The 24,092-nt window shown below is 50.0% G+C and overlaps 1 protein-coding gene across 1 annotated transcript in view; it reads left to right on the forward strand.

The window, feature by feature from the left end:
- The first annotated feature begins 8,056 nt into the window (after nucleotides 1–8,056).
- Nucleotides 8,057–24,092, forward strand: part of Fhad1 (forkhead associated phosphopeptide binding domain 1) — a 111,415-nt gene continuing 95,379 nt past the window's right edge. Inside the window, exons 1-2 of the mRNA XM_041652248.1 lie at nucleotides 8,057–8,158; nucleotides 18,900–19,106. Coding sequence (XP_041508182.1) covers nucleotides 8,066–8,158; nucleotides 18,900–19,106 — 300 coding nt within the window. The 5' untranslated portion in view covers nucleotides 8,057–8,065. The remainder of the gene's footprint in view (nucleotides 8,159–18,899; nucleotides 19,107–24,092) is intronic.

The following is a 24,092-nucleotide window of genomic DNA, read 5'->3' on the forward strand; positions in this document are numbered from 1 at the left end:
CCCACCACCACAAAAAAGAAAGTTTTTAGATCAATATGAAAATCAGCAAATGAGAGCTGCCCGAGGCTGTCTAACCTGTCTAGCCACCCTGCCACACTCAGCCTGGGTCCCACCCTTTGTCCCCTCGGCCCCTTCCTCCACCTCCCCACTCTCTCCTTTTCAACATCCTGAAATCCTGTCAGTTCTTCAGGACTCCGGTCAAATGCTTCTCTTCTGACCCCTAGGACCCTGCCCCAGGCAGAAGACTGCCCCTGCCTGTGTTCCTCGGCTTTCCCTCACTGCTGGAAAACACCTGAGTGACTAGCTGACACAGAAGGGAAGGTCTGTTTGGGCTCAGGGTTTTACAAGTGTCAGTCCACAGTTGCTTAGCCCCATGTTTTGGGCTTGTTTTATGCGGCAGAGTGTCTGGTCTGGGAGTGTGTGGTGAAGCCAGTTTGCAGTTTATGGTGCCTGGGAAGGAGAAGGAGGAAGTGGAGAGAGAGAGGGAAAGAGGGAAGGAGAAAAGGAGACATTCCCTTCCAAGAGCACTCTCTCAGTGGCCCACCTCTTCTACTCCTAAAGTTCCCACTACATCTCAGGAGCAGCATAAACTGGAGACCAAGCCTTCCACACATGAGTGATGGGGTCACTTAAGAACAAGCCCCCCTTCTCTACCTCAGTTTCTTCTGAGCCTCACAGAGCAATCGGTGCCTCTACTGGATCCCAGTGACTTGGGAACATTCCTGTCTCTCAGCTCTTGACTGGTCTAAATTCAGACCTGGGTTAGAGGGGACAATCTAGGAGGCTTAAGTTTCTGAACGACAATCCATTCCCAGGAGAGACGAGAAGACGGGGTAACCAACGAGGGTGGACCAGAGCTCGGAAAGAAAAGAGCAATTGTTCCCAGAGAGAGAGTCTATGCAGAGTGTGGGGACGAGGCCGGATATCATCAGTCCAATGGAATGATTCAGAGGAAATCCGAGGAGAAAGAAATGACCAGAGAGGCCCAAGCCAACCTGCTTGGGAAGGAAAGGAAAAGTCAGAGCCAGGAATGACCTGAAACAGGCACTTTATGCCCCACAAATGCACCTCTGAGATGACTAAGGGCTTCTGAGAACACCCTGTGAAATGCCACAAATCCAGTGACGGATGAGGTCATCTCAATCCTGTGACTGGAGGGAGCTTTCTCACACGGTGGAGCTCTGCCACTGACGGAGACCCCCATTCACCAAAGCCTTCTAGAATTTTCTCTTCAACTAACAGAGACAAGAGCGCCTCCGTGAGACGTGCCTCAGAGAGCCACTGTGGGTCCAAGTGGCCAGGGAGTCAGGTGGCTTGGATGAGTCACTCTTGAGTGAGCTATCTGTTCTCACATCTTAATCTCCCTGGGCATGCAGTTCCCACACCTCCTTTCCTGGGCCCCACAGTTTCTGTGAGGGACACAGCAGCTAAAGCTGACCATCGCCATTGTTACGGCAGAGAAGGAACCTGTAAAAGTTCCAGCCTCGGCTGAGGAGACGGCTCAGTTGCTAAGGGTGCCTGATGTCAAGCCTGGTGACCCAAGTTCAATTCCAGGGTCCCATGTGATGGGAGAAGAGAACCTGATGTCCTTGGATTGCCCTCTGATCTCCACACCCGTGTGCTGTGGCGCGCACACCCCTGCCCTCCCCACAAAAAAAATTAAAATACTTGAAAATAGTAGAGCTATTATTACAAACAACAAAATCTCTGGGCTCTCCAGAGGTGTGCACCCCAGCTTGGCGCATCGTTCGCCTCCCCATCTCAGTGGCTCCACCCTCTTGAGGGTCCTCGTCTTGGTCCACTCCTACCTAACCTCACTCACGCATGTGAAAAAAGGATCGTGGGCGCAGCACACTCCAGATGTTGCTCTGCGTACCCAGGAAGTTGTGCAAGCAGAAAGACATTGGCGTGGTTTGTCATCGAGTGCCACACAATCTGCCCATCAGCACGGTGGCCTAGGGATCTGGTGCTCCTGATCCGGGGTCAGGTTTGGGATCTACTACCCATCGGAGCCCAAATGTGACAGTTGGTACTGATTACATCACAGGTCTGCCAGGGGCTTCTAGACTGGGCTACAGGACCAGTAACTTCCTTTGAGCCAACCATAGAGCCTCCCGCCTTTCCTCGCTGGAGCTGAAGCCAGCATTCACCTCCTTCTGGAACACAAGAGCAGAACTAGAAACATCTGGAGGTCTCTAGAGAGGGGATAAAGGCAGTCAGGGGAAGGCGGCAGGAGAGAAATGAGATTTCTGTGGGAGCTGAAGTTGCAGGAGAAAAAACTGGACTCCCAGAATACAGCAGCTGGGATGGGGGACAGACCTGAGATGGCTCCTTTTGGCTTGTGACCTTTCTCCCTGCATTCTGTCTCTGCCTGGGTCTTTGGGACAGACAGGAGCTCAGTTTGCTCAGAAGGCACGGAAGTCGGTAGCAAGCAGGTGTCATTCTTTCAGTTGTGACAGCTGCCAGTCATGGTGCCTAAGAGTGGACACCACCCTGGTTACATTCATCTACAGATACTCCTTGCTTTACAGACCAGGTTATGACCCAATATCCCTGTCATAAACTGAAAATGTCCAACTCAGAAGCTAGCTCAGTAACGTGCTGAGCAAGCGCAGGGTCATGGTTTTGTAATCTCAGTTTGTAAGCATGGTGACGTGTGCATGCGATACCAATACTGGAGAAATGTAGATAGATGGGCCCCGGGGCCTCACTGTCTAGTTAGCCTAGGTTCCTGCTGAACTCCAGGACACTGAGAGACCTTGTGTCTTAGTTAGGGGTTCCATTGCTGTGAAGATACACCTTGATCACCGCAACTCTTATAAAGAAAAACATTTAATTGGCGTGGCTCATTTACAGTCCAGAGGTTCGGCCCATTATCATCATGGTGGGACACGGCAGCGTGGCAGGCAGACATGGTGCTGGAGAAGTAGGCGAGAGTCCTACAACTTGCAGGCAACAGGAAGTGGTCTGAGTATCTGGGCAGTAGCTTGAGCAAAGCCCTCCTCCATAGCGATACACTTCCTCCAACAAGAACACACCTACTCCAACAAAGCCACACCTCCTATTAATGCCATGAACTTATTGGGATCAATTACATTCAAACTACCAGTCTCAAAACAAAAAAAAAAAAAAAAGAGTACAGACCTTGAGAAATGACAATCACGGTTGTCTTCTGGCTTCTGCATGTACACAGACAGGTATGCCTGCATGCTCATCCACAGGAACACTTGCACATATATGAACATACATGCCAAAAGGGGGGGAGAATATTGTAAACTGAAAATGCCTTTGGATGCACTAAACCTGCTGAGCACTAGGTAGGCAGTACAGCTCAGTTACACAGAACAGGCTACTTCCCTCTGGGAGTGTCTGACAGGCAGCTGTAGCCCAGGGCTGCCGCCAAGCACGAGAGAGGGAATCACATTCCATACAAAGTCTCTAGTCCAGTAAGGATCAAAATGTGAATGTAACTCCTGCTGAGCAGATGACTCTGTCCGGCCATTATAAACGATCAGTCTAGCCACAGATCCTGCTCGGCTGTCTAGTGGGTGTGGCCGCGGGCCCCTTCCTGTCGCCAAGCTTCAGGTCTCTGTCAGAAGGGCAGTGATTTCACAGTCTCCCCTGAGTGTTTCTGTGTCCCCCGCATCCACCCCCAAGCCACCCAGAACTCAGCGGTTTGGTTACAGGCACCAGAGTCTTGAGTATCCTCTTCAAAGGCAGTGTTTTCAACACCCCGATGTGCTGGCTAGTCTCAATGCAACTTGACACACAAACTGGAGACATGACAGAGGAAAGAACCTCAGTTGAGAAAATGCCCCCATAAGATCCAGCTGTAGGGCATCTTCTTTACTAGTGATCAATGTGGGGAGGGCCCAGCCCATTGTGGGTGGAGCCAGCCCTGGGCTGGTGGTCCTAGGTTCTGTAAGAAAGCAGGCCAAGCAAGCCATGAGGAACAAGCCAGTAAGCAGTACTCCCCCATGGCCTCTGCATCAGCTCCTGCCTCCAGGTCCCTGCCCTATCTGAGTTCCTGTCCTGACTTCCTCTGCTGATGAATAGTGATGTGGAAGTGTAAGCTGAATAAACCCTCCCCTCTTCAACTTCCTTTTTAGTTATGGTGTGTTGTTACAGCAATAGAAACCCTAATTAAGACCCTGCCCATTGCTTAAGAGGGCCCTCACTCCACCCAGGAAGCACTAGTAGAAAGCCCTATGCAATTAGAATGGTTTTCGTTGCTTCCCAAGCGAACGTGGACTGCCTGGAATCAGGATGGAAGATTGATCAGGCTTGGGTGCTTTCTGTTTATTCCAGGACTCTGAAAATCTGTTCACTGGGAGCTTAGAATCCCTTATGGGAATGGGCTGGCAGCCACACACGCTGCAGAGCAGTCCCTCCCCCCCCCCCACAGTGCTCCTGGGTTTCGCTGAGTCCAGTAGTATGAACAGGTCTTTATGGGTGGTGTTTGCTCACCTATGCACATAGAGGCCAGTCATCCCAAGACATTGCTGGCCCCGTGCTCACTGAACAAGCCTGTCAGGTTTGGCTATTGGCGCTATACAGGCTAGGCTAGCGTGTCTAGGGCTCCAGACAATGCATACAGAGACAGACTAAGTGTCTCTCTCACAGGGATGAAGGGGTGAGGATGGGAGGGCTGTGAGGTCAGAACAGCCCATCCCTAGCACAAAGAAAAAATCCTGGTTCTGTCTGGTTAACTCCACGATAAACACTACCCTCACTCACCCCAGAGGGGGTGTGTCTGAGTGAGACTGGGCGCTAACCCCCAAGGTTCTCCAACCTCCCAACCCACGTGTCACCACCACACCACGTCGACAGAGAGAAGCAAATCGAACCCTCTGAGCTCGATCACTGTTTTATAAAAGTTTGTGGGGTCTCCAAGCCTCAGTTTCTCCATTTGTAAAATGAGGTGTTCTCGGACTGCCTGGAATACATAGTCATACCTGATCCTCACCCTGCGCGCTCGCTCGCTCGCGCGCACACACACACACACACACACACACACACACACAGGAGAGAGAGAGGGGAGAGAGAGAGAGAGAGAGAGAGAGAGAGAGAGAGAGAGAGAGAGAGACCGAACACGGGTGCTCAGAGCGCGGCTACGCCCCCGCAAAGGCCACGCCCCTCACCTGCTGACCCAGCCCATCGCGTTGCCATGGCGACGCGCGTACACAGGCCGAGCAGGCGCGCGGGGTGCGGGCCAAGCTGGAGACTCGGCAGAGCGCGGCAGGCCGCCTCGCCCTGGAGCTGTCAAGCGGCTCCCAGCCCGTGGGGCTCTCGGAGGAGGACAAAACGCTAGCTTCCTCCTCCTGCCAGGTGAGTGCCATTCCAGGGAGGACTGGCAAAGAGCAGCGGTGATGGGAAGAGGCGTGTCCCCGCCTCAAGCTCTCCAATCCAGTCTCCTGTTTCAGGACAGCTGCCCAAGCACCAACCCCTCCTCTCTAAATGCAGTCACACCCTGTCCCCAGAGGCACCGTGATGGGACCTTAGGTCTCTAGGATGTCCACCCGGTGCAGCCCGGATTAGGAGGGGAACTCTCCGCCTTGGAGGTCATCCACCAACCATCAGAGAGGTCCCCTTGCCCGGCCTCCCGTGCCGGGCTGTAACGCAGAGGAAGTACACCGCTGGCGCCCAGGCTAAGTAGCCCTCCCAGAATGCTCAATCCGTAGCCCATTTCTAACCCATCTCTGACCCACGTATGATGGAAGCCGTTTGGCACTTGGCGGGGCTTGAAGAGAGAGCCAATCCACAGTTTAGCACGTTCAAATGACTACAATATTTTCAGGCAGGCAAGGACCGCACAGGATCAGACGAAGGTGTAGAAACGCCGCCTAGCAAGGCAGCGGAAGAAGTCTGAGCTTCCACAATTCTAGGATTAATAGAGAAAGGGGGGATACCTCCTCCTTCCTTTGAGGTATTGTTTTGTCCTCTCGCTCAATAAGTCTTTACTGAACACCTCTCTCTGCCTGGCATGGCAGCTCTGGGCACTGGAGATGGAGTAGGGACCAGCACTGTTAGGATGGCAATGGGTCCCAAGATTCAAACTGAAAGGTGCATCCACATCAATATTTGAGGCATACACAGTGTTTTTAAACGGTGCAGAACTTACTTTAGAGTGCATTGTGAGACAGAGATACAAATGGATGGGTAGGTGGGAAAGAAAACACAGCCAGCTGGGCATGGTGGTACATACCCGGAATCCTAGCGCTTGGGAGGGAAAGATGGGAAAAATGAGTTCAAAGTCATTGTCAGCTATACAGTGAGTTTTCAGATCAGCCTGGGCTACTGGAGAACCTGTCTCAAAACCCAAAACCTAATAACAATAATAACAATAACAGGAAACTATTGGTTACAGAATCTGGGTGGCGAGCTCCTAGGAATTCAATTTCTACTCCTCTCTTTTCTTTCTGGGGTTTTGCCTGTAAGTATGTCCATGCACTGTGTCCACTCGGTGCCCACCAAGATCTGAAGAGGGCATCAGATCCCCTGGAACTGGGATTATGGGTGGTCGTGAGCCACCATGTGGATGCTGGAACAATCAAACCTGTGTCCTTTGCAAACCCAAGAAGCCAGTGCTTTCAGCCTCTGACCCATCTTTCTGCCTCCATTTGAATTTCTTCCTATGTACTCTAGCCCACCCTCAAGCTCGCAATCCTCCTGCCTGAGCTTCCACGGTGCTGGATTCCAGGCATGCACCACCACACCCAGTTCCCTGTCTTTAAAGCTCTCTGTATATAGAATCTTTCATCTTCCTACATCATCCCTAGAAATCAGTCCTTGGGCCAGTGAGGTGCCTCAGCCAGTAAAAGTACTTGCCGAGCAAGCCCGAGGATCTGAGTTTGATTCCCATCACCCGCCCACGGAAGAAGAAGGGAACTGACTCCTGCAAGTTGTCTTATGATTTCCATATATTTACTGAAGTTTAAGGACACCTGCACAAATATGCACACACACAGAGAGAGAGACAAAGACAAGGACAGAAACACAGAAAGAGTTTTAAAATTTAAAAAGAAATCACTCTTTCCTAATTCAATCTATGGAGAAATTCTGTGATTTATGGAGAAAGTATCAGTTGGTGCCTGGGTTTTCCGGGGCCAGTTCTTGGTGCTTTAAACTCTGGGAGCGTATGGCTCTCTGGACTGGAGTTTGAGAAGCCCAGGTTAGCATCAGTGATAGCAGAGTTTGCTGTGTACCAGGCAGCCAAGGAGAGAATAACTCACCCTCAGTCTCTGTACTAGTTAGTGCTGGGCTGTAACTAATCCGCATGAGAATTGGGGGTCATGGATAACTAGGTGAGCATTCATCATCCGAGCATTCAGGGTGTGCTTGGATTATTTAGAGCTTTGGTTTTGCTTCCCCCAGTTAAGAAATACCATCAGGGGGCTGGAGAGAGGACTCAGTAGTTAAAAGTTCTTACTGCTCTTGCAGAGAACCCAGGTCCAGTTCCCAGCACCCACATGGCAGATCACAATCACATGGGTTTTGGTTTTTTGAGGTTTTTATATTTGTTTGTTTATTTTATGCATATGAGGGCTCTATCTGCATGTATGCCTTTGTGCCAGAAGAGGTCACCATATCCCATTACAGATGGTTGTGAGCTCCATGTGGTTGCTGGGATTTAAACTCAGGACCTCTGAAAGAACAGACAGAGCTCTTAACTTCTGAGCCATCTCTCCAGCACAAACCCCCTTCACAATCACTTGTCCTCTAATCCCAGGGGATCTGGTACCCTCTTCTGACCTCTGTGTGTTTCTGTAGGCACTTGGTGTGCACACATACCCTCAAGCACACACACATTGACATAATATAAATAAATATGTTAAAAAATAAATACCTTGAGTCTGATTATTAGATTTCAATTCCTCTCTGTTGGTGATCACTATTAGCAAGATGACCTTCAGAAGGCATGACCTTGTCACCACCTGGCCACTTCCTGTCTCTACAGACCTTCCCCTCAGGACCCTATAGAGACCACATCCAGCCCAGTCTTGACTTAGAATGTGTCTCTCTAACCAAAGTCTTTCTGAACCTTTCTGCAGGGAAATCAGAGAGCATGAAAGCCTATTTGAAGAGTGCAGATGGCTTTTTTGTCCTAAACAAAAGCACCACAATTGGCAAGCATGCAGATTCGGACCTCGTCCTACAAGTAAGAACACAGCCCACCCTGCCCCATGCTACCCCAGTGCTAGTGCTCCTTAGTGTGGGGTGGATGCAGGGCTCTCAAAGTCCTACCGGCTACATCCGGCAAGCAGCCACCTCGGTTCTCAGTTCCTGTGCCGCCAAGGATCCACTATTGCGTGTAGGAAAAGGGGAGCTCAGTGTCACCTGGAAGTGATGGGCCTTCTACCTGTTGCTGAACACATCTTCCCACGCCCCAAGTTGTCCCCTGCCCAGAAGCAGCCTTCTGGGTGAGTTTGGAAGGTGTTCACAGAGCAGGTGCATTGAACTGCCCTCCCCTCCCTGTGTCAGGGGAGGCCTCTCTCTTTCCAGACCTTTCCCTTTCCATAGCCTGACTGTGAGGGGACCCTGGAGTCCAGAAAGCTCTGAGGTGAAGCCTTGGGCTTAGTCACAGCCTCCTCTGATTTCACTTCATTCTCTGATGAGCTGTGGTTTGGTCCAGAGCCTCCATTCACTGACAGCTAAGGAAGCGGAAGAAATGACTAATAAAAACAGAGGCTCGGCGTCTCTTTGAATATTTAAGCAGTTTAAAATATGTATGGAAGGGCAGAGAGGCAGGAGGCGGAGCCTCTTCCAGCAGGAGGGCAGGTGCACTGCCCCCAACCTCGCCCCAGGCGTCCTAATAACCTTTCTTTGAAACAGGTAAAGATTCACAGAAGGTTGCAAACACAGTAGAGGGAACTTGAGCATGCACCTCTCTCTGTTTCCTCAGTGATTACACACGTGTGACTTATATCAGCATCAAAACAGGCCAGGGCACGAACCATGGTTCTGGACATATGTGTGAGGGAGGGTGGCCCGTGGAGAGCAGATGGTCATGATTATATCACGGGTGCGGATTCACACGCAGTAGCCTAGATGCAAAACATCCGTGCCATCATAGACCTGGACCCCACTTCAGAGTTACAGCAGCCCCTCCAACCACCCCTGAACCCTGAAACCAGGACTCTCTTTTTCGTATTGATAAGTCTGTTGTTTGGAGAAAGTTGTATCAGTAACATCATAGGTGTGTGACCTCTTGTGCTAGGGGTTTGGTTTGGTTTGGTTTCCCTTTTACTCAGGCCTGGGGATGTATTTAGATTGCTATCTTGTTCTTTTTTTATTGCTGGGTAGTATTCGGTGGAGTGGACATACTGTTGTTCAGTATCCATCTGTGTACAAGACACGGTGATTATCTCTAGTTCAGGACCATTGCAGACAGCCTCTCGTTTCCAGTTGCTGTCTAGTGCTGTGATTAAACACCATGACCAAAAGCATGATTGAGGAGAGGATTTGTCTGGCTTACGTGTTCTGATTGCCACTCAGCATTGAGGGACCTCAACTCAGGATCTTAAGGCAGGGACTGAAGCAGAGGTGACAGAAGAACACCACTTACTGGCTTGCCTTCTTAAACACCCCAGGACCACCTGCCCAGGCGATGTGGCTGACCCCTCCCACACCAACCATGAATCATGAGAACCCCACAGTCTTGTCCAAAGGTCCATCTGAGGGAGGCATTTTCCTAATTGAGGCTTCTCTTCGAAGATGATTCCAGATTGTACCAAGTTTTCAAGACATCCAACCAGCACAGTGCTGTATGCAGTTTTTGAGAGGGCATAAATGCCTGGGAATGTGATGGCAGGGTCGCCTAGCAATGTGTGTTTGGTACCTAGACACACCACCACTCTGTCCAAAGCAGCTGTGTGATTTCCATCTCCACCCGCAGTGTGGATGGTTCCTCACTCCCCTCCAGTGAGGGCTGTCCACGGTTGTTGTATTTTAGGTGTTGAGTAAGAGTGACGAGGGCCCCATAAATCTCCATATCTGCCTTGTTTCTGATTCTGGAGAGACGGCATTCAGCACCCCGCCGTTACACAGCGAGTTAGCTAGAGCGTTCCTGGAGAGTCCACTTAGTCTTAGAACAAATTTGACCAATTTAAAAATAGCTCTGCATCCCCCTGTGGTACTTAATCTTCTCATTGCTGGGACAAAATACCTGATGGAAACCACAGAGAACCTTGCCTAAGCGCACAGTATCCAAGAGTTCACACCATTGCTCCTGGGCCTGTTGTGTGTGGTCAGAACATCATGGTGGCAGGGATGTGTGGCAGAGGAACTTCAGACCTCATAACAGATAGGAAACAAAGAGTGGGAATACATACAACACCAGAGCAGCGACAACCCTCAGGACACGCCTCAGTGCCCTCTCTGCCCACTTCCCACCACCTCCCAATCATTCTATCTTATCACAAAGCCAGACACTAATCAGTCCTCAGCATGTCCATGGAAACCACCATCCCAGCCGCTCCAGAGATGTGCTTCACTAATGCCCAGGGCCAGCTTTCTCAATCAAATTGATCATATTGATTATCAATTAACCCCCCTGTGGTAGTCTGAATAGGTATAGCCTCCATAGACTCATGTTTGAATGTTTGGCCCATAGGGAATGCCACTATTAGAAGGTGTGATGCTGTGGGGGAAGGCTTTGAGATCTTATATATATGCTCAAGCTATGCCCAGGATAGTACACAGCTCACTTCCTGTTGCTTGCAATCAAGAACTCTCAGCCATCACCCTAGCATTACTACCTGCATGCTGTCGTGCTTCCCACCATGATAATGAACTAAGCCTCTGAACCGCCAGTCAGCCCCAACTGAATGTTTTCCTTTACAATAGTTGCCGTGGGCCAGGTAGTGGTGGCACACACCTTTAATCCCAGCACTTGGGAGGCAGAGGCAGGCAGATCTCTGTGTGTTCAAGGCCAGCCTGGTCTACAAAGCAAGTTCCTGGACAGCCAGGGCTATTACACAGAGAAACCTTGTCTTGAAAAACCAGAATGAGAGAAAGAGAGAGAGAGAGAGAGAGAGAGAGACAGAGAGAGACAGAGAGAGACAGAGACAGAGAGAGACAGAGACAGAGACAGAGAGACAGAGACAGAGAGAGAGACAGAGAGAGAGACAGAGAGAGAGATTTAGGTCGTTTTACTTCCTGTTATCCAAGGTAAAAACAAAAGTCTAATTTTTTATTTTACTTATTATTATTATTTGTGTGTGTGAGAGAGAGATAGACAGAGAGACAGAGAGCGAAGAAGAGAGAACCATGAGACATGGCATGCCGATAGCTTTGTGGAGTTGATCATCTGCTTCCACCTTTACGAGGGAGGGTAGCAGAAATTGGGCTCATCTGCCCAGGCTAGCATGGGAAGCACTTTTTCTTTTTAACTTTCTTTTTAATTTATTCTTTGTGTCTTTCACATAATGCGCCCCAATCTCACCCACCTCCCGTCCCCTCATATCCGCCCTCTGCCTCTGCACCCTTCCCCCACCAAAATAAAACAAAATACAATTTAAGACAAAAAAGAAAAGGTAGAAAGGGAAAATCTTGTCATGGAAGCTGCAGTGTGACACAGTGAGTCATGTAGACCCCGTTATCCGTACATCTTTAGATACAGGCCTTCATCGCAAAGAATCATTGGTTTGGTTCGAGGCCCCTGGCCTCTGCTACACTGCTGGACCCTCACGGGGACTCTTCCTGGGCATACCCTTGCTGCCCTGTGTCACAGAAATCCTGCAGCCCTGATTCCCCAGGACTGCCCTTTCCTTCACCCGTGCCCCAGGAGATCACAGATGGGGTGAATGTTGGGGTGGCCAACACATCACCCTGGTTCTGGGTCCGGTAGTTGCAGGGTTGGTCAGCCAACCAGCTCTCCCCTGTCTTCACCACCAGGGTGAGTTCTCCAGCATTACCCTGGCCTGTTCACCCTTGCAAGGGGTGTGGCCGGTTCTTCTACACCCTCGGGTTGGTTCTCCCACAGGGACGCCCTCATGGCCTGTTCTACTGTGTTGTCCAGTTGAGGTGCTGCAGCTGATGAGGGGCAGGGACAGATCTCTGGCTCTTTCAACCTCAGAGCCAGCTGTCCCAGTAGCAAGCACTTTTACCTGCTGGACCACTTCACCACCCCAGGGCTCTCTCTTTTTGGACCTGACTATGAGAACAAAAAAATCATAATGGTTTGACAGGCGCAGGCTCTGAGAAAAGACAGATTCGGACCTGAACTTCCTTCAGCCTCTTCCTGACTGTGCAGCTTTTTAAGCTTACGTTCCCATCTGTAAACTATGTCCCTCTCTGGGTTCTTGTGTTGTGTGAATGACAAAAGGCATCCAAACGCCTGGCACACGATGCTAAGTAAGTAACACCATAATCTTTATTATGGTCTCATAAAATGAGGCTGAGAGAGATTTTCAGGAGCCCAGGGAGACCAGGGGCACCTACGGAGACTGAGGCTGTTTGGGAAAGGGAATCAATGAGAATCCTTATTATACAGGCAGCATCTGAGTGGCATTTGATATAAAAATAATCGGCCACCTACTGTTCTTGGCCCCGTGCAAATGGAAGCCACCAGGGTGGAGTGATGGCCCAGCAGTTAAGAGACCACGCTGCTAAGAGAGCCCAGCCCACATGAGGCTCGCAACTGACTGAAACTCCAGTTCCAGGGATTCAGCACTCAGCAAGTGTACACACACGCGTGCACACACACACACACGCACACGCACACACGCACATACGCACACACACACATACGCACACACACTTGTAAAAATACAAATTTAAAAATTCACTCCACTGAATAAAGTTGAGCTGGTGAGGCTCAGTGGGCAAAGGGGCTTGCTGCCAAGTCTGATCGCCTGTGTTTGATCCTGAGAGCCACGTGGTGGGAGGAAAACGCCAGCCCCTATGAGTTGTCCTCTGGCCTCCACATGCGTGCTATGGCACGGGCACACCCCAAAATTAATAAATAAATGTTTTTTTTTAAAAAAAAACTTACAATAAATAGTTTTATTTCCCTAGGTTAATTCTAAAAGATGGGGAACCTGTTCTCCAAGATTTCTTTCAATTGGTAAACCCAACCTCATACGGAGCGTAAATGTCATTGTATTTTGACATTAAATTTTCTCAAGACGAAAGGGAGTCGAGCACTTAAAATCATAGAAAGTAGCCAGGCATGATGGCAGGGGCCTTTATGCCCAGCACTTGGGAGGCAGAGGTGACTAGATTACTATGAGTTCAAGGCTAGCCTTGTCTACTTAGCAAATCCCAGCCCAAAGAAGGGCTACATAGTGAGACTGTCTCAAAAAAAAGAAGAGAAAACTAGATAAACAAATTAAGTATAAGGGGAAAAATTAAACATGATCATAGGACTTGGGTATAGCCAAGGCTCATCTCCAGGGTTTCCTTCCAGACTTTTCTCTGTCCCCTGCGCAGGTTTTGGCTTCCTCATGGCAGCAGGAAGCCCACCTTAGCCAGCCTGGTCTCCACTGTTCTCACCACACGTTCATTTCACAAATATTTACCTGGCACGAAAGCACCCAGGGCAGAGCCACACGGTCCTGCAATCAGGAAGCAGACACATACAGGCCGTGCGCGCCCACAAACCTGCTGACCGTCACATGTCAGCATCAGGTCAGGGAGGACTCAGCTACCCAAGGGAGCGAGGAAATTCCGCGTGCAAAGGCCCTGAAGTGCGAGGACACGTGGTGAGCCCAGAGTCCTGGAAGAAAAGCAGTGGGCCCATAAGGAAGACTGGGAAGGGGGTTGAGAGGCAGGGGTTGAGGGGAGGGATCCTAGGGTGGTTACTAAGGTTCTGGTCCAGTCTGGGAGAGCAAGGGGAAAAAGGAACTGAAGGACTCCCGGCAAGGGAGGGGACTGAATTTCAAAATGGCCACTCTGGCTACAATGTGATTAGACTCCTCTCCCTGACTTAACCCAGCTCAGCTCAGCGCTAAACCCTGAAGTGTAATTTGTACGTTTTAATATTGGAGATGGTTACTGACTCTCTCTCTCTCTCTCTCTCTCTCTCTCTCTCTCTCTCCTCTCTGTTTCTCTCTGCCCCTCTCTCTCTGTGTGTGCATGCACATGCGTGTGTGTGCATGCGTGTGCCCCTGTGTGGCTGTCTGCAGAGGCCAGATGAGGGTGTGGGAGCCCCTGAGCCGAGTTACAGCAGGTTGTGAGCTCCCTGAGCACAGCTAAGAGATTTCAGAGCTCTTCAAACCCCTTCACCACCGAGCCATCTCTTAGAACCAACTTAAATTCTGAGACAGCATCTCACTGACCCTGGAGCTCAAAGTCTGGGTTCCTGGGATCCACCTGTCTTTACCTTCCTATATACCCCCATGGCTAGGGTTCCAGCTGCCCCTGCCATGCCTGTCATTCATGGTGGGAATCAAAAGCCAAGTTCTCTGGCTTGCATGGTAAGTGGAGTACCAACTGAGACACCTCCCCAGCCCCTCTTTCTTTGTTTATGAGACAAGTCTCACTATGTTGCTCAGACTGGTCTGAAACTCTTGGACTCGAGAGATCCTCCTGCCTCTGTCACACACGTGGCTTTGATGGCAGGCGCACATCTCTGCACCTGGTGAACACGATGGTTATTTGAGCTCTTCTAGGAAAGGCCTTCAGTTCTTTTTGAATGGAGAAATGTCCCCACCCAGCGGCTGATGGGCTTTGTACTTGCTTGTGAGTTTGGTTATTAAATGCAGACTCCTAACTAGCAGATTCCTCCTCTTGCCACATCCCGGCTAGCCTCTTCTCTTCCACATCCCGGCTAGCCTCTTCTATTCTGGCAGCGTCCTCTCTTCCACCTCCCTTGTTCTGTGACAACCGATCTCGTTGTTACTGTAGCAACCTTTAGAATCCCTCAGGAAGCATATCTCTTGAAGGTGTGTCTGTGAGATTGCTTCCAAAGAGGGGTAACTCAGGGGGAAGCCTGGTGCCCCATGGCCGGCCAGACTAGCCATACTGGCAAGTTCCAGGCCAGCAAGAGACCCTGTGTCATAAAATATGGTGAACAGTACCTAAGGAAAGAGACTGGCACACATGAATGCACACGCTTGAACACACACACATGCACACTGTCACATATGAATATGTACACACACAATGCTATTCTATGGGATAAAAACCACTATTAATGTTATTATCCTCTTATAAACCAAAGTGCGTAAATGGGTCTTGGAAAAGCCAAAACCACAGAGCCAGTCAGGAGTGGTTTCAGAAGTGATACTGACTCCATGCTTCCCCATGTGGCTTGAGGAACACCTAAACATCCTGTGGGCTCACAGAGATACTAAGGCAGCCACCCACCTAAAGTCGTGCAATCCTTAAAGAGCACTAACGGTAAACCAGCTGACAAGCTCGTGATTCTCTTTTGAGGCAACTCGGTGAGCCGGCGCCCTCTGCTGGGCGACTAGGGTAACAACATGTTTCCCTAAGTGGATTTGGAGGCTGTACTAGGGTAGCCCTTGAGTCCTACCTGGGGTACAAAGGGCAGGTTCTCAGAGTAAACGAAGCCTAATTGCCTCTTTAAACAGAAGCCTGTCAGAGTCGGCCTGCCAGCAACTAGTGCAAGGTCCTGGATTCGGTGACCAGTGGTCTGGCTTGGCAAGAGTGTTGGTTGAAAGACAGTGGCCCCCAAAGGGAATCTATTCCCTTTGGCTATCTAGTGCACTATAGGAGGTTTGGCCTTGTTGGAGTAGGTGTGCTCTTGTGGGAGGAAGTGTGCCCTAGAGGTGGGCTTTGCGTTCTCATGTAAGCTCAAGCCATGCCCAGTGTCTCAGGCCACTTCCTTTTGCCTGCAAGCCAAGTTACAGGACTCTTGGCTTCTCCAACATCATGTCTGCCTGTATGCCACCATGTTACACCATGATGATAATGGATTAAACCTCTCAAAATGTGAGTCACCCCAATTAAATGCTTTTCCTTCGTGAGAGTGTCGTGGTCGTGGTGTCTCTCCACAGCAGCAGAAACCCTGAGACAGCAAGTCAAGAAACAGAGAACCTCGGTAGCGTGGGCAGGCAAGGCTAAGCATTCAGCGCAGACCGTACCTGGAAGATGGAGCCTCCCCACAAACGGCTTTGCAGTTGGCCATCTCTGCTGCTTTGAGAGACTCTTGAGCAGGCAGAAAGAATGGGAAACTGGCTGATTGGTTTTTAGTGGCAAGAGGGTGAACTTGGCTCTGCCCAGTAGGGTACAGGGTGCAGACAAGCTGTGTAGTCTCCTTCAGCCACTGCTTCTGAGCATGTGCAATAGGGACCTTTGTGGTGACGGTGTCATGAGATTGCACTGATGGGAAGTGGTTGGGACCGCCACTGGCAGCTGCTAGAACAGAATATTTCCCTCGCTACGTTAGCTTTCTGTCTCCAGTACTACACTTACTATCTCACAGTGCTCAGGCCAGAAATCTGGGTGGATTCAGTCTCTGTTCTGTCACTCAAAGTCAAAAGCAAAGTGTTGGCGGACCTGGGGTCCTCTTTAACATCAGCCGGAGTCAGTGTTGGTAGACCTGGGGTCCACCTTAACATCAGCTGGAGTCAAAGTGTTGATGGACCTGGGGTCCACCTTAACATCAGCTGGAGTCAAAGTGTTGGCAGACCTGGGGTCCTCCCTGACATCTTGAAGATTGTGTGCCTCCCAGCCTATTCAGCTTTTGAAAGAATTCATTTTCTTGCACTTACAGAAATGAGACCCTCCTACGTTCTAGAAGCTCCCAACATTCCATGGCTTCTGACCCCTTTTGCCTTTAAATCCAGCCACAGAGGCTGATTGCCTGTGATTCCCCTTCAGACTCCTCTTTAGATCCAGCTACCAAAAGGCTGGTCTGATTGGTGCATGCATGTGTGTGTGTGCAAGTGTATGTGTGTATGAGCAGGTTTGTGCACATGTGCATGTGTGTGTGTGGAGATCAGATAACAACTTTAGGTGTTATTTTTCAGGTATATACACACACACGCACAGAAACACACTTTTTTACAGTGTCTCTCAGTGGCCCAAAGCTCACCAAGTAGGCGAAGCTGGCCAGCCAGGGAGCCTTAGGTAGGGGTCCACAGCTAGGATTTCAAGCATGCGCCACCAGCCTGACTTTTTACATGGGAATAACCTCAGGTCCTCATGTTTCAAAAGAAAGCAAGGACTTCACCAACAAAGCCATCTCCTCAGTCCTTGAAAGTCCCATCCCCAACTCCCGTGACTCAGTCCCACTTGGATAAGCCCACAGATTAACAGTCCATCACATGTGTGTGATACCGTTTGTCACTGAGCCAAGGGTAGTAACAGATCTAAAATGTCGATGAGCCTGGAACGCCGTTCTGACTGATTCTGGTTGTCTTGGAAGGAGGGACCCGCTACTGAAGACTGGCCTGTATCAGATTGGCCTGTGGGCGTGTCTTGCGGCTTGTTCCTGGGTGCTGGTTGACGTGGGAAGGCTCAGCCCTCTCTGGGTGTTATCCTCCCTGGGCAGATAGGCCTGGGTAGTTAGCAAGGGTGGTTGGATGTAAGCCTGGATGCTGGCCACTCTGCAGCACTCCTCCATGGCTTCCAATTCCATTCCTGCCTCCAAGTCCCTGCCCTGATGTCTGTCCGTGTTGAACCTTAACTGTAAGCCGAATAAACCTTCCTTCCCCCAAACTGATTTTGGTCAGCATTTACCTCAGCAACCGAGAAACAAATGAGGATAGGACCTGAGCTTAGATTCTCAGCTTCCACATGAAAAGTCAGGTCATCTGAAAGTCCAGGACTTGGCGTGAGTGGGTGGGAGGAGCCGTGGACTTGCTGGCCAGCCAGTCCATCCACAGCAACGATGCAGTGAGAGACGCTGTCTCAAAAGTTAAGGCAAGGAGCAGTGAAGGTGCCTGCTGCGTGACACTATTTCTGGGGAGACTTGAAAAAAATATCTATACACCTCAGACAGGGAACTAATGATAGACCAAAGTACGGATACCACCAAAGTCCAACTAGGTGGATCAATAAGTTTTATTGGGGTTACTTATGGGAATATGGGTGGGAGTTACTCGCAGGAGCAGAAATGACTAAAAGACAGCCATATCACAAAAGCCCATGCCATCGTGGGTGAGGGCTCATAAAGCTGGGAACCTGGAGCACACTGCACAGCCTGCAGTAGCTAAGCAGGTTGGAGTGTCCTTTCTGGGTAGCAATGCTTCTTCTGGGAAGTTCAGCTTGTCTGTCTGTCTCTCTTGGCAAGTCCACTGCTTAGATAAGCTTGGGGAGGGAGGGACCTTGTGCATCTGGTAGTTTCTGGAATTTCCTGAATAATGCCTTTGAGTTGTTTCCTTCCCTAGCTTAAAAGAGCTTCTCAGCAGGATGGAATGTTTCCCCTCCCTTTAGAACAGTGGTTCTCTACCTGTGGGTCATGAACCCTTTGTGTGTGTATGGGAGGAGGGTTAAACCCTTTCCCAGGGCTTGCCTAAGATCACCAGAAAACACGGATATTTGCATTACAATTCACAACAGTAGCAAAATTACAGTCTTGAAGTAGAAACCAGTAGTTTTATGGTGGGAGGTCACCACACCTGGAGGAACTGTATCAGAGGCTGGCAGCATCTGGAAGGTTGAGAACCGCTGCCTTAGATGAACATTGTGTTGTTTCATCTCTGTTTTAACATCTGGTGTCTTGAGTACCTTCCCTCCAAGATGAACAGTCTTACCTTGGTGTAAACTCCAGCATACCACCACCCAGTGTTGATCTCGGCTTCCACACACATGTGCACAGGTGTACACACATTGTACACATGGTGCGCGCGCACACACACAGATGAGGACTGGTGAGGATCAAGCAAGAACGCTCAGTGTCGCCACCTTCTGGCAACCCATGAGCAGCAAATATCAAGGATGTTGTGATTTTCATGTCTGCAGCCCTGACTGCTTTTTCTCTGTCTCAGTCCTCAGACATTGACAACCACCATGCGCTCATCGAATTCAACGAGGACGAGGGCAGCTTCGTCCTTCAGGACTTTAACTCCCGCAACGGCACGTTTGTCAACGAGTGCCACATTCAGAACGTGGCGGTGAAGCTGATCCCTGGGGACATCCTGCGGTTTGGCTCTACAGGACTGACCTACGAGCTGGTCATTGAGAACCCGCCCCAGGTGAGCCCAGCGGCTGCGTGGTGGAGGGTGGAGGTGGGGTGCTACGCAGGCGCGTGCAGTCTTATTCTCAGGCACTACCGACGCCAGAAGCACTCTGCAACCTACACCGACCACACAGGGCATAGCCACAAGACTCCACCCAGGCCCATTTGGGGTGCCTCCCAGGGGGCTTAGCGGGGGGGGGGGGATGCGGGGCGGGGCGGGGTGGGGTAGGATGTGTCAGCTCCCCCGATGGGCACTTCCTTGCATTATGAGATGTCCAGCGCGGATCCCCACGTGACAGAGTCTTCTTCAGGGCACCTGACATTGAGAGGGTATACCTTTAAACTCTAAAGTCCGTGTCTGAGTAGGTGATGGACACAAGCCAGGTGTTGTTTTAGACCAGCTCAGAAATGGGCCTGAGGTCACATCCTAAATTATGATCTCGATTCAAGTGAAAGAGAACTCAAAATTCACGCAGCCTCAGTCCTAAGGAAGCTGTCAGTTATCCAAGCGCCTTTACCCATTGAGCCATCTACCCAGTCCAGCATTGTTTTCTAAAAACCACACTTCACCCTGGTGAACTTGTTCTACAATGAACTGTGTGTGTTTCAAGGGTGGGATGGGTGGTTTTGGCGTGTGAGTATTCCTGTAAAAACAGGTTACAGCTACAGCAGGTGATGAAGGTCACCACCCCGACTTCCTCACCGGCGTGGAGGTCACTTGCTTGACAGCTGCCCTCGGCAGCTCCACCCAAGTGTGGGTTACTGAATAGGAGCTTCATCTAGCTATTGTGCGGACACCTCAGAAGAATCAAGGAAATTCTGGGCCAGCCCTTAGAGTCTGTTTACAAAATGCTTCCCTCCCCGTACGAAGCCTGTGGCGGTCCTGAAGCCTTCGATTGTCTGTTTTTATTTCTTTTTTTCTAAAATTGTGGCAAAGCCGGGCGGTGGTGGCGCACGCCTTTAATCCCAGCATTAGGGAGGCAGAGGCAGGTGGATCTCTGTGAGTTCGAGGCCAGCCTGGTCTAGAAGAGCTAGTTCAAGGATAGGAACCAAAAGCTACGGAGAAACCGTCTCGAAAATCAAAAAAAAAAAAAATTGTGGCCAACTACATTTGCCATGGAATTTACCGTCTTACCCACATCCATGGGGTGGGTCTGTTTGCTTTATGCCCATTCTCTCTGTTTGTGCGTCGAATCATAGAACCGGCTCGTGGGACTGAAACTCCGTGCCCCCCAAACACTAACCCTCCCCTCCCCCATGCACGCACCCCCAGTTACTCAAACCACCATTATGTCCTGACTCTGTGAAAACAACGACCTGGTGTGTATTAGTTTTTGTATTGTTGTTGTAAGAAAATGCCTGTCACAAGCAAGGTTTATCTTGGCTCACAGGTCAAGGGGATGCAGTCCATTATGGTGACAGGAGCGTAGGCAGCTGGGCACACAACACCCACGATCAGGAAGCAAAGAGAGACGAATGTTGGTGCTCGGCTCAGTTTCTACTTTTTATGGAACCCAGGGGACGATGTCACCCACATTCAGGGTGTGTCTTCCCACCTCACTGACCATACTCGAGATAATGATGGGCTAGGGGGACTCAGCTACTTTCCCGTGACTTCACTTTCTGTTTGTCTGATGACCCGGACCTGTGGGCTACAAAAATAAACCAAAAGAGGACAGAGGGATATGGGGAGAGCGGCTCATGACTCTCATCTGACATTTGAGGGACCTTTTGCTTGTCTCGTCTTGCGTTTGATGCCCAGGCTGGCCTTGAACTCACTACATAGCCAAGGACGTCTTTAAACTTCTGATCCTTCTACTCCTCCTGGCTCCACCTCTCAAGTGCTGGGGTTACAGGTGTGCACCACCACACGTGGCTTGTGTGATAGTAGGGACGGACCCAGGGATTGACTCACGCTGGAGGAGCACCCCACTAACTGAGCCACATCCCCAGCCCTTAACCTTCTGGCTTCTGTTTCTAATTTCTGCCAAGCAGATGCAGGTGAGTGTCATGGGCTTACTTTTATCCTTTCGGGTTTCTGTAGATGCATGAAGACTACCAATGCTGGTATATATGAAGCCCGCAAGGACTCAGCTTTCTCAGCTCTCTCTCTCTCTCTCTCTCTCTCTCTCTCTCTCTCTCTCTCTCTCGTATGTGTGTGTGTGTGTGTGTGTGTATGTGTATGGTATATGTGCAGAGGTCAGAGGTCAACCTCGGACGTTGTTTCCTCTTGCTTGAGACAGCTCTCTTATTCATTTCTGTGTATACCAGGCTGGGCCACAGACTTTTGAGAACTCCCCTGTCTCCACACCCTATCTCACCTTTGGAGGGCTGGGATTACAGATATACACTACCATATCAGGCTGCACATGGGTTCTGGAGATACGAATTTGGGTCCTCAAGCTTGCGTGCAGCAAGCACGTTACCCACCAAGCCATCTCCCCAGCCCCCAGGTTTCCAGTCAGTAATGGCCAGATCTCCTGCGCTCTGATCTAGGAGGACTTTGCCAGAACCCAGTGCACCCTCATGACGTGAGAACTCAAGCCACATCCCTCCCCACATCCCCCGAGCCTGCAGCAGCCTGTGCTGACAGGGCTGACCCAGCACACGATGGGAAGGGAAGCCTCTACGATGGAAGAAAAACACACTGGGGTCACTGGCTTCCTCTTCTGTCTGGGCTTCTGCCCAGAGTGCTGCTGTGGCCCCTGGCAACCCTGGACGTCTCTTTCTTCCCTGACTGATAATGGCAGTAGTGCCTGGCAGCCAGCGTTAAATGTCAGGAAGGGGATCAGGTGGACATTCTCTGATTCCGTTTCTGCAAGGCAGGTAGTCACTGCGGAGAGCTGAGGCTGAGAACTGTACACTCATCACTTGTCAAGTGGTCAGGGGCAGAGGACGAAGCTGGACCCAGTTTTGCTTATTAACTAATCCTGTCCCCTTAACCAGAGGGGGCAGATCAACAAAGTCCAGCCCCCGAGCATGAGAAATGTGTCCCCCTCCCCGCTCCATAGTAAGAGCACTGCATCAGACTACCAAAAGCAAGGAAGTGTATTTTGCAACTTTGCAAGTCCTAACATTAGACCAGCATGGCCGACACCTGACCGAGTGCAGAGAACAGTTAGCATATCCCTAACGCAAGCCCTCTCCTCATTGGCTGAGTGACCAGGTGGATGAAACCCCACACAGCACCTGGGCCTTGGCTTGTCCTTTGCTGCTTACATTTGACTATTTCATTTTTTAAAAGAATTATTTATTACAAATACAGTGTTCTGCCTAGATTTATGCCTGCAGGCCAGAAGAAGTCACCAGGTTTCATTATAGATGGTTGTGAGCCACCAAGCGATTGCTGCAAATTGAACTCAGGACCTCCGGAAGAGCAGCCAGTGCTCTTAACCCCTAAGCCACCTCTCCAGATCATATTTCACTTTTTAGAAAGATTTTTATTTTATTTTTATTTGCATATGTATCCAGACTCATGCATTCATGCGTGTGTGTGTGTGCACGTGCATATGCACACACATACACACACATGCGCGCACACACACACACACACACACACACACACGAATGCAATTGTCTGCAGAGGCCAGAAGGAGGCAGATACCCTGGAGCTAGAGTTACAGATGGTTGTGGGTGCTGGGAACCAAACCCTGGTCCTCTACAAAAGCAGCCCTCTCTGAGCCCTCCTCCAGCTTCTCTCTCTCTCTCTCTCTCTCTCTCTCTCTCTCTCTCTCTCTCTCATTGATTTTATTGAGCTATACATTTTTCTCTCTGCTCCCCTCCCTGCCTCTCCCCTCCCCTTCAGCCCTCTCCTGTGGTCCCCATGCTCCCAATTTACTCAGGATCCTGTCTCTCTCTTAACCAAAGACAGAGCGTGGGTTTGTATCTGCCTTTCACAGCCTGTTGGGTTTAAATTTGTCAGGCACTTGGCTTTGCCACGTCTGCAGGCAAGCTTGGCTGGTGATAATTTTACTCTCTCATTTCTTGTTTTTGTTTGTTTGTTTGTGTTTTGCCATGGGGTCTCTCTATATAGTCCTAGAACTCACTCTATAGACCAGGCTGGCCTCAGACTCACAGAGATCCATCTGCCTCTGGACTTCTTGCAGTGAGCTAAGCAGAGGCCAGCTTCTGTGTTTACGAATGAGGTTTCATTGCAGCAGCTCTCAACCTAGGAGCTGCAACCCCTTTGGGGAGCAAGCGGCCCTCTCACTGGGGTCACCTAAAATCATCCGAAAAAAGCAGATATTTACGTTATGATTTATAACAGTAGCAAAATTACAGCTATGAAGTAGCAGTGAAAATAATTTTATGGTGGGGTCACCATAACATGAGGAACTGTATTAAAGGATCGCAGCGTTGGGAAGGTTGAGAACCGCTGCTTTACTGGGACAAGGTCTTGCCTCTTTGTGTGGGTGCTACCCCTGTTTACCCGACTTATGGGCATAGTCAAACATACTTACTACCTGCCTTGCTATATGAGTTTACCAACCTCCACTGGAACGCTCTGCCAGGCTCCTGCCTGCTTTTACTTGGTTTCTCAAAGAAGAATTTAAAAACAGGCATAAAGAGAAGATGGGATTCACGCATGCTGAGCTCCTGCTGTCTACCAAGGGCTGTGCTGGTTAATAATTCACTCCCCTAACTGGGCAGTAAGAAAGAAGAACAGACTATGAACACTCTTTCTACTGTCCCTTTAAAACCACCCCTGTGAATATGCATATGCAAATGTGTGCATTTGCATACACCCACGAGGTACCCACAATGCAGTGACAGGTAAATATGATGGATCATCATTATCCAATGTGCATACACTGGCGTGTTATAAAAGACGCTTGTTCCTTTGTCTGGAAAGTTTCCTGTGAGAACTTTGGAAAGTTCCCATGGTGTAACTTCTGAAGCAGAAATGTGGGTTTGTGCTCTGTAGCCGTCTATAGCTCAGTGATTCTCAACCCAAAAGACCCTTGGAAAACAGCCGTTCACGTCAAGATCGTATCAGTAGGAA

Source organism: Microtus oregoni, unplaced genomic scaffold, assembly GCF_018167655.1.
Source record: "Microtus oregoni isolate MIOR12 unplaced genomic scaffold, Mior012 000005F_ref0000423, whole genome shotgun sequence".
Classification (NCBI taxonomy): domain Eukaryota; kingdom Metazoa; phylum Chordata; class Mammalia; order Rodentia; family Cricetidae; genus Microtus; species Microtus oregoni.